Source organism: Artibeus jamaicensis, unplaced genomic scaffold (genome assembly GCF_021234435.1).
Source record: "Artibeus jamaicensis isolate MK-2021 breed Jamaican fruit bat unplaced genomic scaffold, CSHL_Jam_final contig_1998, whole genome shotgun sequence".
NCBI classification, from domain to species: Eukaryota; Metazoa; Chordata; class Mammalia; order Chiroptera; family Phyllostomidae; genus Artibeus; species Artibeus jamaicensis.
In genome coordinates, this window is record NW_026521407.1 from 490,164 (window position 1) to 508,017 (window position 17,854).

Sequence of the window (17,854 nt, forward strand, 5' to 3'; positions counted from 1 at the left end):
TCAAACCCAGTAACTTAGTGTTGGACAGGCAGTATCTGAGGCTCCAGCTTCTACCTTCTCCACAATGTGCCTGCCTGCCTCCCTCCCACCAGCCCAGATTGCCTCAAAAGCACAAGCTTCCACTATTTAGCACTTCAGCTATTCTTGGTGGTCCCTGCTGCCGTCTGGCCTCTGTACCTCTTTAGAGGTACAGCAGCAGCCTTCCCACATCCAAAGAGCTGGGGAATCTTGTCCTGGGTCCCTCTGCAAGTTGGCCCTGAGGGACCTTTATCCCCCACACTCTCAGCTGCTGCCTGTCCTCCGAGAAGTCAGAGATCTGAGCCAGTCACCAAGGGTAGCAGCTGCCTATTTCAAGCACCCAGCTCAGCTGCCACCTATAAGGCCCCGTAGCAGCTCAGGTCTCTCATAGTGGTTAGCACTGGGAGGGAAGGGGCAGAGAACAAAGGGAAGGGCAGAGAAGGGCTGTGTTCTACCCCCTGCAAGACAGGTAGAGTCGGACCTCTGTCCCTGACTCCTTCCATGACCTCAGGTGGCTCACTCTCTGAGCCTCAGCTTCCCATTTTGGAAGTAAAAATGATATGTTTCACATACTCTGATTATCTGGGTGACGTAGAAGGGCTTTGTCCCTTGCCCAGTGCCGCAGGGTGTGAAGTGACACTGGTTCCTGCTGTTTTTGTTTGTTTGTTATTTTTAAAAGATGTTATTTATTTTTAGAGAGGGACAGGGAGGGAGGAAAAGAAGGAAACATCAATGTGTGGTTGCCTCTCAAGCGCCCTCTACTGGAGACCTGGCCAGCAAAGCAGGCCTGTGCCCTGACAGGGAATTGAACTGGTGACCCTTTAGTTGCCAGGCTGGCACTCAGTCCACCAAGCCACACCAGCCAGGGCTGGGTCCTGTTTTTATGTGGCCTAAATCTCTGGACATGCTTAAGAGATGACTCATTCAGACTCCTTTGCTCTTACCCCATCTGGTACCCTCACACCCATACCTTGCAAGTGGCCATGGGCATCCATGGCCAGCCACACAACTAGCTCGGGCCTGAGGAGAAACCAATGATGGGGCAGTTCTGAGAACTGTGGCAGGCGGCAGGCGGCAGGCAGTAGGCGGTAGGTCGCACTTGTCCCTGCCTCCTCAAGTCCTGCAGGGAAGACACAAACTCTGCACCCCTCTCGTATCTGGGCTGCAGTAAGTTCTTTACAGTGAATCCCTAGCAGGGTCCAGGACAGAGGGTGGGTGAGGCCTCTCTGCTACTTCCGACTGAGAGGCCTAGTCACGGGCAGCTGCTGGGGCTGCCCAACCTGGCCTGAGGGCTGCCTGTGGTGGCTGGTCCTTCTCAAGGTCACCTCTGAACAACCGACACCCCTCTGGCCCCACCCCCACTGGAGACCAGAGCTGCAGAGACGCAAGAGGCTGTGAAGGGGAGGATCCCCTTTATGGCCACTTAGGAATTCCACCTGGAAGCAGCCCCGACCTGGCCCTTCCACAGGGTGGAAGTCCTGGCTGTGCCACTCACTGTGATTCGGGGCAGGTCTCCTCCCTGGGCCATCAGCTTCCTCACCTACAGAGGGTCCCGCCCACCACTTTGTGCCCAAACAATCTCAAAGACTTGGGGAGAGATTCTCTATTAAATAGAATGGATTCTCCATTCTATGGGTAAGAAGTTTTAACCTTAGAGAATAATTTCATGAACCCCCTTGGGCCACCATCCAGCTTCAACCCAACCTCAAACGTGACTCTGCTCACACCCTTCCCCTGAACTCTGCCTGACTTTATCATTTCTCTAATAAATACTTGAGAATGAACCTCACACTTAAAAAAAACATAACCACAATCCTATTACCACACCTTAAAAAGTTAACCATCATTCCTTATTATCACCAAACATCTCATCAGAGTTCAAATTTCCCCCAATTGCTCATGTTTTTTGCAGTTAGCTAGTTTGGATTTGAATCAAATAAGGTCAACACATTCTATTTGGTTGATAGGTGTCTAAATTTCTTGAAATCTAGAGCTTTCCCATCTTTTCCTGTAATTCTTTTTTTGGTTGAAGAAACTGGGTTATGTGTTCTGTAGTCTGCATGGTGGCCTGTCGTCATGTCCCCATGTGTCATTTCACGTGTCCCTCTGGCCTGTTCCGAGCAGCTAGTCCAGGAGCTCCAGCCTTTTTTGCCTCACGGAGAACGTGGACTGATCACCAAGGCTCTGCAGCGCACCAACAATGCACTGTTTGCTGATCTGACAGAAGTAGGCATGATTCTGACTTATTCACGCTGGACAACTGGTGGTGCTGTATTTTTTATCCGACAATCGAAGGGAAAAGAGGCCAGTGCCCCTGACTAAACAGTCAGGTGTTGCATATTTTCAAAATTCTCACAGCGCGCTGGTTAAAAATCACTGAACTGGTTGTTGGACCCAGGGGATGAGGTTTAGGTTGATTTTTGGCAAAAAATGCCTCATTGAGGTTCACATCTCGAGGGTCTGTCCTCTGTGAGCTGAAGGTTCAACAGCAGGTTGCTGTGTTGCCAATCTGCAATGTCGATTACAAAGTCCTCCATCATATAAGAGCTAAAATGATTAAAACCCTCAGACAAAAGTCTTTAGACAAAAACATAGGCTGGCGTGGGCGATGGGCAGAGCCCAGACCCTGCAGGGTCCGTCTGGGCTTATGTGGAGATGGAGAAGAGGGAGCAGATTCGTGTTGCAAAGGTCACTGGATGTTGAAGGGAAGGCTGGAGAGGGAGTCTCAGGGCCGAGCACCGCAGGAGTCCATTTATATGATTTCTGGATTGGGGTGGAGCTATTAGGACAGGAAGTGGGTGGGGGTGGGGAGTGTGGGGAGGTAACTGAGCCTTCCTGTGACTTGGCGGCGGTGGACAGGTGCCTGTGTTTTTGTCAGGACCCATTAGCCCAGGACTTGCAGAGGATGGGGATGCTGCCTGACTCATCTCCAGGGCCCTATTAGAGTTACTGCCATAGATTTAGGCCCTATGAGGAAATCTCACCTGGATGGCAGTCCTTGTCCATTCATTCATTTCACATGCAATTACTGGACACTCTATAGGGCAGGCTCCATGCTGGGCACAGGACCCAGACCACCCCTGCCCTCAGAAACACCCAGGCTGGCCAGTATGTGGCATCTCTCCATCTCACACATTCACCAATGCCTGGTGCACACCTCTCCTGCTCCCCTTCTCTGCCCCAGCTAGCCAGGGCTTGCCAGACAGAACTCATAGGTGTATCCAAAAATAATTTTTATTGTCACTAGTATAAAACAGAGATCAACTGGCCTCTCAGTCTGTACAGTGTGGGGCATAAGACCACCTGGGCTGCCCCCGTTACTCCCATGATGCCCTGCCCCAGGGCAGGGCCCGGGAAGGAGCTCCACAAAGGGGAGAGGACCGCCCCCAAGTGCTTCCCTTAAGGAGCCGGGCTGAGGGCAAACTGGGTAGGGAACACTTTCTGTGTCAGTGAAACGAAGGAGCAGAGGAGAAAACTGGAGTGGGGGGCCCTCCAGGAACTCATGACCCTGTCCCCGCCCTCTGCGCCCTCCGAGTCCCCCTGACCAGCACAGGGTTGAGACACGGGCCTGCATCTGCAGTGGTCAGAGGGCCACGCTGGTACAGCTGTGGCGCAGGAGGCAGGGCAGGATGCCTCGGTTCAGCTGGTGGAACTCCACGAGCTGCAGCAGGTCGGTAAAGCGGGTCTGGCCCTCGTCCATGCTGAAGTAGAGGCGGCCCGCCTCCTCGCTCTGCGGTATGGCCACAGGGAGTGGGCGGTCAGGGAGGGGTATGAGCTTGAGGGGCTCCCTCCTGGGCCAGACAGAAGTCCCCAGTGCTCACACTCATTCAGAGAGAAAGGAGAGAGCGGGAGACCCGGACCAGTGCAGACCAGGAGAGGAGGGCGGGTTGACAGGCTGCTCAGTGTCCTGCATCCCCACGCAGGAAACCTAGGACTCTCAGGGAGGGAGGGGAGTACTCACAGGCAGGATGAGATAATGCTTGACTTTCTGCAGATGGCACAGAGAGAGGACAAAGCCCTGTGGGTTCCGCTGACTCTCCCGGACCAGGAACAGTCTGCCAAGAGACAAGACCGCGTCAGCTGAGGACACACAGCCGCTGCATCCACTCAGGGTCTCTCTTACCCCTGGGCCTGCCACGCCGCCCAGACGCCCAGACCTGCCCCTTACCCGTCCACCAGGCCTTGCTGGGTGATGAGCCGCTGACTCTCCTCTCGGGAAATGCGCCCATGGAACCAGGGTTGGGTTCGGTGGATGGCTGCGGAGAGGGGGTGACAGATGGGCAGTCACTTCAAGGAGAGGACCCCCCCACTAACACCCTCACCATGAATGCTCATAGAAGCCCCTGCCCCCAGGGATGCTGGGCCCTCACACACCTGCACTGAGGCTCGTGCCCGAGGATGGGGTAGGCAGGCTGAAACGATGGTTCGTCTTCTTCTGCAGAGCAGATGGGGACACAGAGGCCAGGGTGTCAGGGTGTGGCTGGGAAGGACTGTGAAGCCCCTTTCTGCACCTGGGGCCCTCCCCTCACCCATCTTTCTCCCGCTCTATGGAAACCCATTTGGAGAGACATCCCCAGAGCGAACACGCAGAAGGGTGCAGGCGCTCACCCTCCAGGCATGCGCCTCCTCCAGGGCCGCATTCAGAGCCTCCCGGGGGTTCTCAATGACACGCCCAGCGTGGCCAGAGAAGTCCATGGCCACCAGGGTGTTATCGGAGACACTCCTCTGCACATGGGACAGGACAGGGAGGAAAGAGGTGAGAATAGGGCCCGAGTGTTCCTGGAACACTCGGCTGTCTGGGTACCCACTCCAGCTGACGCCCCTGTGGACACTCACCAGGGGTGGAGGCCCCACACAGGACGGGCGCAGGTGGCGAGACTGTGCCTGCTGATAATTCTTATACAGCTGCACCCCATACTGGGGTGTGGAGAGAGAAAGAGGGCCTGAGGTCAGGCAGGTGCCGGGGTCGGGGCTGTGACGCCCCAGACCAGGCCTCCCCAGCAGCAGGCCTGCGTCTCTGCCCCAGGATAAAGAACTTCCCGAAGCACAGCTGTGACTTCAGCCTTGGTCCAGGGACTCAAGGAGAGTGAGGCCGTGCTGTTCCCTCATTCTGGAGACCCCCTGAGGGCAGAGCTATCAGGCCTCCCTCCTGCTGAGGACCCCCAGGGCCAGGCCATCCCCCGACACCACACCTAGGGCCTTACCTTAAAGAGGCGGAAGGCAGATAACCAGCAGGTGCGGCTCTGCTCATCCTCACTGCAGAAGACGCGAAGCCCCTTGTGGCCATTTCGAAGTTTATTCGGCTGCAGGGAGAGGAAATGGCTGGGGTTCCATATCTGCCTTTAGGACCAGATGTGTCTCCCATCTCCGTGGGGAAGGGGGCAGGGGAGCGGGGACAGGGAGAGGAGTCTGGGTGTCCAGATGGAGGTCAGAAGCCCCAGGTAGGATCCTGGGGACGGAGCAGCCCCCATTCCCTCCTAGCCAGGCCAGGGTCTTCACCTTGATACAGAAGCCGAAGTCTGTGGGCATCCCATACAGCTTGCGGCCCTGAGTCACGACATACACGTTGGACTCATTCACATCTGCCACATACTGCAGGTGCCTCGGATCCTGCTCAGCAGAGGCGAGAAGGATTTGGTATAGGCAGACTCTATCCCCCAACTGCTGCCCCCTTAAGCCACCTGAGGAGGTATCAGGCCTAGAGAGGGGCATAGAGGTGCCCCAGGTCACAGAGCAAATAGGAGTAGAAGCAGGACTTGAGCTCACTTCGCCTGCCTTTCCCACTACTACCTCCCGGGCAGGGAAGCTGGGCGGGAAATCGGAGCAGCTGAGCGTCTCGGGGCCCAAGGTGAGAAAGGCCCAGGAGTTCCAATAGGGCAGGAACAACACCTAGCAGGACCAGAGGGGTCTCGGAGTGGCCACCACCCTCCAGACCTCACCTTGGAGGTGCCCTTGGTGGAATAGTAGAGGCCAGACCGGCGCAGGAAGCAGAAGAAACGTTTCCAAAGCTTTCGTCCCGAGCCCCGCAGCTGCAGGAAGCCCTGGATCTCTGGGAAGCTGCCTGCGTTCAGGAAGTTCTGAAGCCAGAGAAGATCAAGAAGAGGGTGAGAGGCCTCAAGGAGGCCGCACACACACATGCACACACACATGCACACGCGAACCTTCCCAGGGCTCGCCTTTAGGAAAGGAGGTGCTCCACATGCGTTTGTCCTGTTCCCCATGGAACAGGACGAAGAAGCTGGCACTCAGGCAGGGAAAGTAACATGTCCACAGTCACTCAGGACTGTGCTGGGTCTTCTCCACCGCACAGGAGGGGTGCACAAGGCTTAAGGGCCGAGAAGCCATGGGGGTCCTGGGGAACCGTGACTATGCAGGTGGTCCCTCACCTGGATGAGGTCGTCATGGGAGATGTCCGTCTGCGCGTCCCGACAGCTGGAGACCATCTTTTCTGGGAACAGGGAGTGCTGCGGCAGGAAGGGGTCTGGAGTCAGCAGGGACTGAGGGTCCAGGGTGGGGATCGGGCGTCCCATTGCCCAGAACCCCCAACCCCCACCAAACACACACACACACACAGACTCACAGGGGAGCTCTTGAACAGCTCATACTTGGCGAAGTTTTTCCGAAAGACAAAGCGGCTGTCTCCGCCTATAGGCCAGGCAGCCTGCACTTCCACCACTGATTCATGGTCCTCCAAGCCCCGCTCTGGGGTCAAGAGCCAAAAAGCAGGGGTCAGCAGAGATCAGCCAGGCCTCATGGGTGAACCACCAGCCCAGCACAAGGCAGGAAGCATTGCCTCCTGGTCAGGGCAGCACCCTGTACCCAAAACTCACCCAGCGCCAGATGGGGGTGGCACTCCACCAGCCCCCAGTTCTCGTCACTGAGGGCGTGAGCTCGCTGCACCAGCATTTCACACACGTAGCGTGCCGTGGCACCTGCCGCCACCTCCACTGACCGGCAGGCTCCATCCTCGCTATACACTTTTACTACCTGCACCCCAGGAATTGCAGACAACTTGAGGAAAAGCAAAGAGCGGTTCTTCCCCTTCCCCCACTTGCTATGCCCCTAGGGACCCCTGGCCAAATTCCCGTCTCCACACAGTGCCGTATCCGCCCCAGTCCTATAGCGCACTCCTCCCATACCCTGCATTCTCTTTCCCAGGGCAACTCACGTGGGGACAGCTGGCATTGCGAGGGAGCAGCCCCCTTGCACTGGAGGGTCCCCCAAGAATGGGGTTCTGTGAAGGAGGACTGCAGAGCTCGGGGAAAGGGTTGGGGATGGAGGGTAGAGAGGCTGTCCGCAGCTCCTCCTCCCGAAGTTTCCTGTGTGGAATGAGGAGCTGACTTTGAGCTTCTGCGTATTTCCCGGCGCCGACCGCACCACCCAAGCCCTCCTGAGCCCCACTGTACCTGCTGGCCGGGATGGGTAGAGGCTGAGACCTCTTCGCCTCCCCAGGAAGAGGGGCATCAGGAGGCGGGGGAGTCCCAGGAGGAGACCCAGGAGGGGTCCCAGGAGTCCCAGGGGCTGGGTATGGGTCTTCGGGGGGGCTGCTGTGACGAGGTGGAGACAGACCCAGCTCCATGGCATCTGAGGGAAAAGGGGGGGCTGGGTGCTGCCGCTCTGGTGCCCTTGTGCTGGGGAGAGGGGCCAAGCGGCCCGACCTCCTGGCTTCACACAGCCGTCAGGTGCCCCTCAGAAGGTGCCCAGCACTTCATCACTTGTCCTCTCACTGGAGTTTACCCAGAGCCTTCGTAGGGGGTGGGGTGGAGTAAGCCCATTTTACCAAAAGGTACACCAAGTCCCCGAGAAGGAAACATGGTTGCTCTCATGGCAGGTGAGCTGGGGAGTGGGACCATGTTGGGACCCTAGTCCAGTTGCTCTTGCTTTAGCCCCAGGAGGCTGCCCCGGGGGACAGCTAAGAGGGTCACCCCACCACAAGGTGGGGAGCAGCAACAGACTCCACGACCCACAGGTCGTCTGGGGCTCAAGCTCTCAGTGTTGGGGCAAAGGAACATGCGCCCGTCTCCGAGAGAGCGAGCAGGCGCAGGGCACTCCTCTGGGCTGTGCACCGGGTTTTTCCAGAGTTTTGTTGCCAGACCTGATGCTAGAACCTGTTGTGGCAACGCATGCCCAAGTGCTGAGTGATGCAGGGGGGAGAAGGAGTGGGGAAGGACGGGAACCAGGAGGGCAGGACGCGGGCTCAGCCGTGAGAGGAGAGGGCTGGCCAGGGTCCTTGCCCCAGCAGCTCCCACAACTACATGCCCTCCCTCGGCCCTTCCTCCTGCCCAGCTCTCTTGAAGCACCAATGCTGGAGCCACCTCCTCTGACCAGCCTTCCTGAAATCTCCACGCTCAGTCCCAAGGGCTCCCAGGGCGCTGTGCTGAGGTCTCCGTGCCAATTACTGCACATCTGCCTCACCCACCCACAGGTCTGAACCCACGCAGCTCTCCTAGGCAGGGCTGGGGTCTTCCCCACATCTCGGCACCCACAGGTGCTGCATGGGAACCCAGGACAAGAACAGGAAAAATGGGGCAAAGATGCCCATGCGGGTAGAAGTGTGTGCAGGCGCCTCCTGCACAGGAACAAGACCCTTTGGCTGGGTTGAGACCTGGGAGGACCTGGGAGGGCCAGTTCCAGGCCCTGTCCACTCTCTGGATACTGGACCAGTGTTGTCAGGCTGCCTTGGGCACCTGGGATTGACTCCCAGAATGGGCCAGGCCCCAGACCCTTAAGTGAGAGAATTAGGTGATTTGGGGGACAGATGAGTCAGGGCGGGGCGGGACAGCACTGCCTGGGGCTCTCCATTCAAACTTGACTCATCTGCACAACTTCCTGACTTAGGAGAAACACAAACAACCCTGCCTCTACCCACCCCCCTTCACTCCTACCCCCAACCTACCAGCCTGGGAGGAATGGGGAGGCACAGGACAGGAACAAGATGTGGGGGAAGGAGGATGCAGGGCCTGAGGCTGACATCATCTCCTCCTTCCCCACCCTTGGCCTACCTCCACCTCTCCAGGCCAGGTGGGACCTGCAATTCAGCCCCTGTCCAGTAGCCACCACCTGGCCCAGGAGCCCCCTCAGCCAGGAAAGAGAGAAGAAAAGCCCAGCATGGACTCAGAGGCCCATCTGGAATGGAGCCAACCTCCTAGTGTTGGCCCTTGCTTACCAATGACACCTCTGAGGTGCACCCCAGGAGCAGGAGTGGAAAGTCAAGACACCTAAAAGGCCAGACAGCCAGACAAGGAAAGGCCCAGGAGCCAATCGGGGAGGGGGCTGGGGGCCTTGCTGGGAAGAGGAAGACACACCCACCTTTGACCACAGACAGACACCAGTATCCCGACACCAAAACACAGTGCCCCCCTCCCAAACCCTGGTAGCTTCATTCCAGGGAAGACTAGGGAGGGGGCTGCAGGGGCTCCCCCACCTCCAGGAAGGCAGAGACCAGAAGTGGGGTGGTCTGGGTCCTCTCCCCCATCACAGGAAGAAGGGGAATTAGGGCCCTGAGTGGAAGGGGAGAGGGAAATTTTAAGTCAGATTAGAGTTTGGCTTCAGAGGGCCAGGAGGGCCACTCTTCAGATCCCTCCACCCGCGCTCCAGGCCCCTGTAAGGCCAGATTGGCACAGTCAGGGCCAGAGATAAGATGGGAGAGCTGGGGTCCTGGCTGTGGAGCCTGGGCCTCCTCCTTGCCAGGATATCTGAAGTTTTCAAACGGGGGCCCTAGGAAATTCTCTTCTGTGTAAGAAGCCGGACCCCCAAATCAGTCTGACCCCTCAATGTTGCAAGTCCAAGCGGGCAGCTTCCCCCAACGCCTCTCCGGCCCCGCCCTCCTTCCCGCCCTCGGTGCCTCCTTGTTGACTTCCTGAATCTTGCCCCACCTGGCTGGCCCCCAGGAGGGGTGGCTGGGCACGATGTGTAGGGCCAATAGAAAACAAGGCCACCTTGGATGCGTCCCAGGGTGGGGGGAGGGGCTGGCCGAGCAGAGGCCCGGGCTGGGGGTCTGGACGTGACTGGCAGGTCCAGGGCTTGCTCTGTATTCCACTCTTCACCGCGGTCTGGGTTGATTTTAGGGGACACGGCTGAACCTTTGGGAGTTCTGTAGGGGTGCAGGGCCCAGGTGAAGAGGAGGGAAACCCTTTGTGACCCTGTGACCCCGTTGTGGGAAGGGACCTGGACCCTGAGGCCCCGCCTACTCCCTCGCTTAGGAAGAGACGCCCAATGGGAGGGGGCAGCTCCTTTAAAGTTTAATTTGGGAAGAATGCTCCAGTGTCTGTGGAGTTAATCATTACAGGCTGCGAGCTTTGACGAAGGGCCCCCCAGCAGGGAGTCCAGGGGAGAGCGGAGTCCAGGATGGGCAGACCAAGAGGGGGCAATCCTGAGTGGCTGTGAGTTTGGGGCGCCTTCCACCCGCGGACAGGTGCACTCTCCACCCCAGTGAGCCTGGGAGACCCAGCCCCGGACCGGGGGCTTTCTCCAGCCAATCCACACATTCGAGACCATCTCCCACCCCCTTTCCCTCCCCTGACCCCCAGCACTGCAGACCCCCGCAGCATCCAACCTTCGGAGCCCACCTCCCACTGAAGCCAGGAGAGAACCCCCCCCCCGACCGCTCCGCCCCCCTTTCCCATCCGAGGGCAGGACCCAGTGAGCAGAGATACAATCCGCAGAAATGGAGCTCCACCAATATAGAGAATCCCTCTCTTTTACCGCCCTCCAAACAAGTTGGAGGGTGCCCCCTCCCCCGCCAGAGACGTCCGTCTTCGGTACAGACTTGGGGGACCTCAGACTGGAGCAAAATCGGGCTGAGTGAGGGAGCTCCCTCGGTTACTCGGACCCCGTTCCGAGGACGGGGAGGAGCTAGTTTCAGCGGGAAAGCCGCGTCTCCGGAAAGAACCTGAGATCTGACTGCCCGGTCCCCATCAGCCAGCTTGCCGGGGGGCAGAGGGAGTGGGCGCAGAGAGGGAAGGAAGGAATGGAGAGGGCAGGGAATGAGAAGAGGGAAAATCGGAGGGCAGATGGTGAGGAGTGGGCAGGATGAGAAACTAGAGGAAAAGAGAAAATGAGGCCGCGGAGTAACACAGCAGGAGGCCGAACCTTCCCACGTCGGTCTCGCACCTGCCAGCACTCCCCACCTCCCGGATAAAATGCACGCTTTGGTCCTTACCTGGACCCTGGGCGTTTGGTACACCTGGCTGGGGCCGCGGGTTTGGGAGGGAGACGCCAGGCCCTTAACTACCTGTCCCCCTCCTGCCCCCGCCCTTGGCCTGACATCACTGAGAGGGGAAGGGGAGGAGGGAGCCAGTCGGCCGCCCAGCCGCTCACCTGGGCAGCCAGCCAGCCCCTGGCCCTGCGGCGGGCACCGCCTGGGGCCCTAGTGCGGCGGGGGGGGGGGGGGGGGCGGGGGGTGAGAGTAGGTTGTCGTCTGGGACCGATCTCGGTCCCCTTACCTGGAGAAGCCTGAATGGGAGTAGCAGGACACAGGGTCAGAAGTCCAGCTCAGTCTAGAGACCCCAGACACCTGGGCTTGACTTCAAACCCACCCCCTCTTCTCTACAGGTGGTGGGAGGCTGTTCCGACTTCCGACGTGGAATTGGGTGGAGGGTGAGCCTTGTGTGTGTACAGGCTCCTGGCCCAAGGAAACTAAAATTATCCCGTGCAGGTGGGGGCGGGGCCTGGGGGAGGAGCACAGACGGAGGCAGCACCAGAGGGGCGGGGACTCCCCGAAACTCTACACCGGCTGGGATTGTTTTTGCCCTTCTTCGCCCGGCAGCAGGTGCCAGGGAAGGGGCGGAGGCAGTGGAACTAAACAGCCTCGAGAGCGGAGACTTAGAGTCCTCGTGGCCTGGGAGGGAGAGGCGAGGCGAGGGGCGGGAAGGTAAGGGGAAAGGGCCCCGCCTGCTCTCCCCCGTTGCCCCCTCCGCAAACCCGGTCTGTTCATTGGCCAAGCTAGAGGGTTCTGGGTCCCACCCCCTGGGCAAAGGGCACTCTGCGAAAGAGAGAAGCTAACCAGGGGGAAGACCAACAACATAGCCTGCCCCTTGACCTCCAGCCAATCTGGCCACCCAGGTGGCATCCTAGCCCCGCAAAGGACCCAGGGAATGTCCTCCCTTTTTGAGCAAAGTCCAGGGGCCCAGCTTCTTCTGAAATTGAAGGGGTAACTCAGGGTCTCCGGATGGAAGGAGTCATGCAGGCAGAGCCCTGGCCAGGCGCCAGGGGGCTCCCGAGAGCAGCTCTGTCCTTCAGCATTAGGCAAACACTAGGGCTGGGGGAGGGCCTGGAAAGCTGAGATCAAAGGCAGAGGCCACCTCGCAGCCTGAAGTGAGTACTGGTTGGTAAATAAACAATCCATAGGTTGATAAGAGGTCTGCCTTGGGAGACCATGAGAAGTGCCTTCAGCCTCAGTTCTCTCCAAACTGGGTTTTCCTAGGAAAAACCAGTATGAGTGGCCTAAGCAAAGAAGTGGGAGAGGGGGCGGCCACCTGGGCCATGGAGCAGCTTATGCAAAGTACAGTAGACAGCTCACTCAGTCATTCCTTCATTCGTTCAGCTAATATTTGTCAAGTCTCTACCATACGCCAATCCCATGCTGGGTCCTAGGAATCCAGTGGTGAACAACAAAAACAAACCCCTCCCTTGTCCTCATGCAACCCAGTCAGGGAGGTTGTTATTAATCAACGAATCATACAAACAATATGGAGTGACAGGTGACAGCTCTGCTGGGAGAATGACTCACCTAGGGGTGTAGGGAAGACTTCTCCCTGCAAGTTACAATTGAGCAGAGGGGAAGCTGTCTGGGGCAAGGAAATGGGTGTGGAAGTGCTTCGGGCTCAGCTGTGTTTCTCCCATTTGGCTTGTGACCACCTGCCTCCAAATCTCCTGCGGCTTGTATTAAAAAACAGATCCCTGTGCTCCTTCCCACCCGCCGAATCTGCCTCTGGGGGCAAGTCCCAGGAATGTACGGTACTGACCGGCCCTCAGGTGGTTGTTCCGCAAACAGTGCTGAAGAGCCATCCATCCTGTCTGTCCAGACCAGCAGGAACTATGGGCAGAGGCCAGACCCTGCAGGGCCTATCTGGGCTTAAGCAGAGGCACAGAGGAGCAGGCAGATTCATATTTTTGGAAAGTCACGCCAGTTTGAAGGATAGGTTGGGAACGGAGTCCAGGCTCAGAGGGCTGAGCGCTGTAGGATTCCATTTATATGGATTTCTGGAGAGGGTGGAACTGTAAGGACAGAAAGCAGAGCTGGGGGCAGGGAGGGGGGTGAGGGGCTGCCAGTAGGGGCTTGTGGGAGGTAAGGGACTGTCGTGTCTTGGCCCCGATGGTGGATGTACAGCCATGTGTGCCAGGACTCACCGAAAGGTACACACAGGAGGACAAATTTTACTGGGCACAAGTTATATCTGAACTGTTTAAATAAAAAAGAAACAACAACAAATGGATTTGTAGATCAGTGAAACAGAATCAAGAGTCCCAATATAAACCCTTACATTTCTGGTCAATTGATTTTTGACAAAGTGCCAAGACCATTCATTGTGGGAAAGGACGGTCTTCAATAAGCGGTTCTGGGGCAACCGAATACCCGCATGCAAGAAGATGAATTTAGAGTCTTACCTCACACAATGTACAAAAAGTAATTCAAAACAGATCATCGACCCAAATGTAAGAACTAAAATGGGAAAGCTTCTTGAAGAAACCATGGGAGAAAAAATCTTTATGACTTTGTGTCTCAGCTACAACAGCAAAAGCACAAGTGACAAGTGAAACAATTGGTAAATTAGACTTCAGCAAAGTGAAAATGTTTCACCCTTCCAAAGACACCACCGAGACTTTTTTTCTTAATTGCCAAACACTGGAGTAAATATTTGCAAATCATATATCTGATTTGGGACTTTGTATCCAGAATATATAAAGAACTCTAACAAATCAATGAGACAAACAACCCAATTAAAAATGGGCAAAATAGTTTTTCCCAACTAGATGTTTTTCACAAGAAAAGGTGCTCAACATCACTGTTTATCAGATAACTGTGAATTAAAAACACAGTGAGCTCTGGCTGGTATGGCTCAGTGGACTGAGTGTCCACCTGCGAACCAAAGGGTTGCTGGTTTGATTCCCAATCAGGGCACATGCCTGGGTTGCAGGCCAGGTCCCCAGTTAGGGGTGTAGAGAAGCAACCCCACACTGATGTTTCTGTCTGTCTCTCTCTCTCCTTTCCTTCCCCTCTCTCTAAAAATAAATAAGTAAAATCTAAAACAAACCACAATGATATACCACCTCACATCCATCCACCAGGATGGCTACAATCAAAGGGACAGACAAGTGACAAAAGATGTGGGGAAACAAACCCTTATATATTGCTGGTGTAACGTAAAATGGTACAGCCACTTTGAAAAACAGTTTGGCAGTTTCTGAAACAGTTAAACTTACCATACAGCCCAGCAATTCCAGTCTCAGGAATCTACTCAAGAGAAATGAAAACGCACATACATACAAAGACAGTTACATGAACCTCCATAGCAGCGTTATCCAAAATAGCCAAAATATGGCCCTGGACAGGTAGTTCAGTTGGTTGAACATCAATGTGCACCAAAAGATTCCGGGTGGATCCACAGTCAGGGCACACACCTAGGCTGCCATCGAATCCCTTGTCTGGGCTGCATATGGGAGGCAACCGACCAATCGGCGTTTCTCACTTGGATGTTTCTCTCTCTCTCTTTCACACCCCTTCTCTCTCTCTAAAATGAAGGAGCATGTCCTCAGGTGAGGAGAAGAAGAAGAAGAAGAAGCATAAGAAGAAGCTGCCGCCACCAAAAACTGGAAACTTAAGTGTCCATCAATTGGTATTGAATAGATTAAAAAAAAGGTGGCATATCCATACAATGAAATGCTAAACTACAAAAAGGAAAAAACTACTGGTACATGCCACAGCACGGATGAACCTCAAAACTTTATACTGAATAAAAGAAGCCAGAAGTAAAAGATTGCATATTATATCACTTTATTTACATGCAATGTCCAGAAAAGGCAAATTTATAGACAGAAAGCAGGTCAGTGGTTGCCTAGGACTGGAGCTGAGAGCAGGATTGACTGTCAACAGGGAAGAAAGACACTGTGAGGTTGATGGAAATGTTCTGTAACCGGATTGTAGTGACGGTTGCGCGGATCTAGAAATCGTTTAAAAATGAATGGTTTAAAGAGACGCCAGTGTGGGTGGTGGGGGGCTCAGGAAGGGAAGAAGCAGTGAGACGACCTCCATTTCTAGAGTTGCAAAATGAGAATGATGATGCCAGCCTGTGAGGCTGGGGTGACAGGGAGGTGCAGGAAGTGGGTGCATTGATGGGAGCACAGAGCCTAAGGACTGGGAGCCCCAAAGCCTATGGTTCCCAAATGCAGGAGGAGAGGCAGCTGTATCAACAGTTTAGAGTTTAAGAGTCAAAAATACTTGCCTTGCCCTGGTGGTTCAGTTGGTTGGAGCATTGACCCACACACCAAAATTTGCAGGTTCCATCCTCAGTCAGGGCACGTACCCCAGACAGGAGGCAACTGATGGATGTTTCTCTCTTATATCGATGTATCTCTCTCTCTCCCTTCATCTCTAAAATTAATAAACATATTCTCAGATGAGGAGTAAAAAAAAAGGAGAGTCACAAATACCTGAGTGTGTGACTACAGGGTGGTTAAAATGTCATCCACACGTCAGTGAGAAATAGAAACTATTCCATACCATCAGCCTACTCCAGGCCTTGCGACTCCTTGCTCCACCACATTCTCTTGCTGGAAAGCGCTTTGCAGTTTCAGATATTTCATTAGATTAAATAAGGCCGAAAAAGTCCAGGGGATACCAGGTACAGGACAAGCCCGAGAGCCCGGAATGTGGTCTAGACTGGTCCACCCAGCTGGGAGCCCTCAGGCTAAGGGTCGAGTCAAAACACAGAAGCGGCCTGCAGGGGGCGCCCGGACGGAACGCACGGCTCCGCCCCTTCACTAGTCCGCTGCGTCGCGTCACACCCGGAAGCAGCGGCTGGAGCGGAGCCGGCCACAATGAGCGGGGATGTAGGATCGCCGTCCGCGGACCCCCATCCCGAGGAGGTGCAACCTGGCAGTGGGGTCCACCTCGTAGTGGAGTTCTGGTGAGCGGCTCCAGCCGTGGGGTTCCGGTCCGGATGGGGGTGGGTCCACGGGAGGTCCCTCCCCCCGGAACCCAAGCGGACCCCAGTTATCTTCGCCCTAGTGAACCCTGCGGCTTTGAGGCGGCCTACCTGGAGCTGGAGAGTGCCGTGAAGGAGCAGTATCCCGGAATCGAGGTCGAGTCGCGCACGGGAGGCCCAGGTGAGGCCCGGAGAACACCTGCTGAGTCAGTGTTCTGTATCTCAGCTCCACGCTTTATGTCTCTGGCATTGTCTGTTTTAGTGTCCTGCAGTATCCGTCCGGCACAGAGTAAAATGTCCAGACAACTTGACTCCCCTCCCAAAGGTGGGCGCGGGGATCACAGGTGAATCCTTCAGGGGAAAACCGGAGAGACTGTGGAAGTATAGATCTGGAAGGGAGGGAGCCTTTCACTGAATTCAAAGAAAGGACACATTTGGCGCCTCCCGTAGGTGCCTTTGGCTTGACCCAGAGTTGGGAAGTGGCTTAAAGAACTGCAAGTCTCTACTGAGGCCGGTGGAGGACAGGAAGGAGTCTGTGCGAAGTCTGAGTATGGAGGGCTTCCCGGTTGGTTTGCCTTTTCTCAGTTTACAGTTCATTCGTTGGTTTATTTAATCCCAGGGGCCTTTGAGATCCAGATCAATGGACAGCTGGTGTTCTCCAAGCTGGAGAATGGGGGCTTCCCTTATGAGAAAGACGTGAGTATCTGCAATGTCGGGAGTACCGCTGGTTCACCATGGCTCTAAAGTAGCACATCATCCCATTCCCTATCTCTGCCCTGTAGCTCATTGAGGCCATCCGAAGAGCCATTAACGGAGAACCCCTAGAAAAGATCACCAACAGCCGCCCTCCCTGCGTCATCCTGTGACCACATGGGATTTTGAGTTCCTGCTCTGTTCTGGGATCCAAGCCTTGGTCTCCCATTTGGTCCTGCTGAGGGTTCCCCACTGCCTCTTACCCCTCACTTAGCCCTGGTGGTTAAGGGACCCTGGTCTCCACTTTGCCCCTTTGGGTGCCAGGAGAGAATGGACGTTTCTGTTGATCTGGAGGGTAGAAGAGGCCCTCCACTGACATAACCACAGCCACCTTGTACCCCTTCCCGGGATTATCGTCCACAGAAGCCCGCTCCCCTCTCCAGCTCAGCCGTGCCTGTCAGAGGCCACTGGAGTTCTAATTTATTTTCTACTAGCCCCGGGTGATGTCAGCTATTGGCAATAAAGTGGCACTACAAACACCTGTGCCAACTCGTGTGCATTACGTCCAGTCTGGGAGTGTGGGGGAGCCTCGGGGAGCTCAGGAGCCAGCCCAGCCTTCATACCACCGGGGTGGCTGGGCTGTTCCTGGTTAGCTACTTGTAGTTACATGGTCTCCTCTCATAGGCAAGGAAAAGAGTCAACATTGCCTTTTCTGTCTTCCACCCTTTATCCATAGGGAAGAATTTACCCCATTATTGTGGGTGGGTAGCCTTAGGAATTTGTTTTTTCTAGCAAGTATGATTTGGTTGGCAGACATCTCTCAGATCAGAATCCCAACTCCCAGACCCCACTCCCACCCTCAGTGACCCCAAAGCCAGGAAGTTAGAAGATAGGCTTCTCATTCAAGCTTCCTAAAGATTCCTACTTACTCCCTGAAGGAAAAGATGGTGTCCGTATGTTAGGAAGTACACTGTGAGGGGTGGCACAGGGCTGCCCCC

The 17,854-nt window shown here is 55.7% G+C and overlaps 2 protein-coding genes across 5 annotated transcripts; one reads left to right on the forward strand and one right to left on the reverse strand.

The window, feature by feature from the left end:
• Positions 1–1,853: 1,853 nt before the first annotated feature.
• Positions 1,854–11,669, reverse strand: GRB7 (growth factor receptor bound protein 7). Of its 3 annotated transcripts, none has more exons than XM_053654787.1 (15): positions 11,463–11,669; positions 7,425–7,602; positions 7,187–7,337; positions 6,849–7,005; positions 6,599–6,720; positions 6,405–6,482; positions 5,958–6,095; positions 5,518–5,628; positions 5,223–5,321; positions 4,855–4,935; positions 4,627–4,743; positions 4,393–4,453; positions 4,187–4,274; positions 3,980–4,073; positions 1,854–2,527 (listed from the first exon to the last, which is right to left on the reverse strand). In XM_053654787.1, the coding sequence occupies exons 2-15, from the start codon at positions 7,595–7,597 to the stop codon at positions 2,501–2,503; spliced, it is 1,497 nt and encodes a 498-aa protein (XP_053510762.1). In that variant the 5' UTR covers positions 7,598–7,602; positions 11,463–11,669; the 3' UTR covers positions 1,854–2,500. The 3 variants fall into 3 exon arrangements, with proteins under 3 accessions (XP_053510762.1, XP_036996476.1, XP_036996475.1); XM_037140581.2 differs by lacking the exon at positions 1,854–2,527 and adding an exon at positions 3,237–3,748; XM_037140580.2 differs by lacking the exons at positions 1,854–2,527; positions 11,463–11,669 and adding exons at positions 3,237–3,748; positions 11,180–11,376.
• A 4,328-nt stretch (positions 11,670–15,997) lies between these two features.
• Positions 15,998–17,395, forward strand: MIEN1 (migration and invasion enhancer 1). Of its 2 annotated transcripts, XM_053654788.1 has the most exons (5): positions 15,998–16,145; positions 16,247–16,344; positions 16,426–16,488; positions 16,783–16,859; positions 16,946–17,395. In XM_053654788.1, the coding sequence occupies exons 1-5, from the start codon at positions 16,057–16,059 to the stop codon at positions 17,027–17,029; spliced, it is 411 nt and encodes a 136-aa protein (XP_053510763.1). In that variant the 5' UTR covers positions 15,998–16,056; the 3' UTR covers positions 17,030–17,395. The 2 variants fall into 2 exon arrangements, with proteins under 2 accessions (XP_053510763.1, XP_036996478.1); XM_037140583.2 differs by lacking the exon at positions 16,426–16,488 and having other exon boundaries at positions 16,001–16,145.
• Positions 17,396–17,854: the final 459 nt, after the last annotated feature.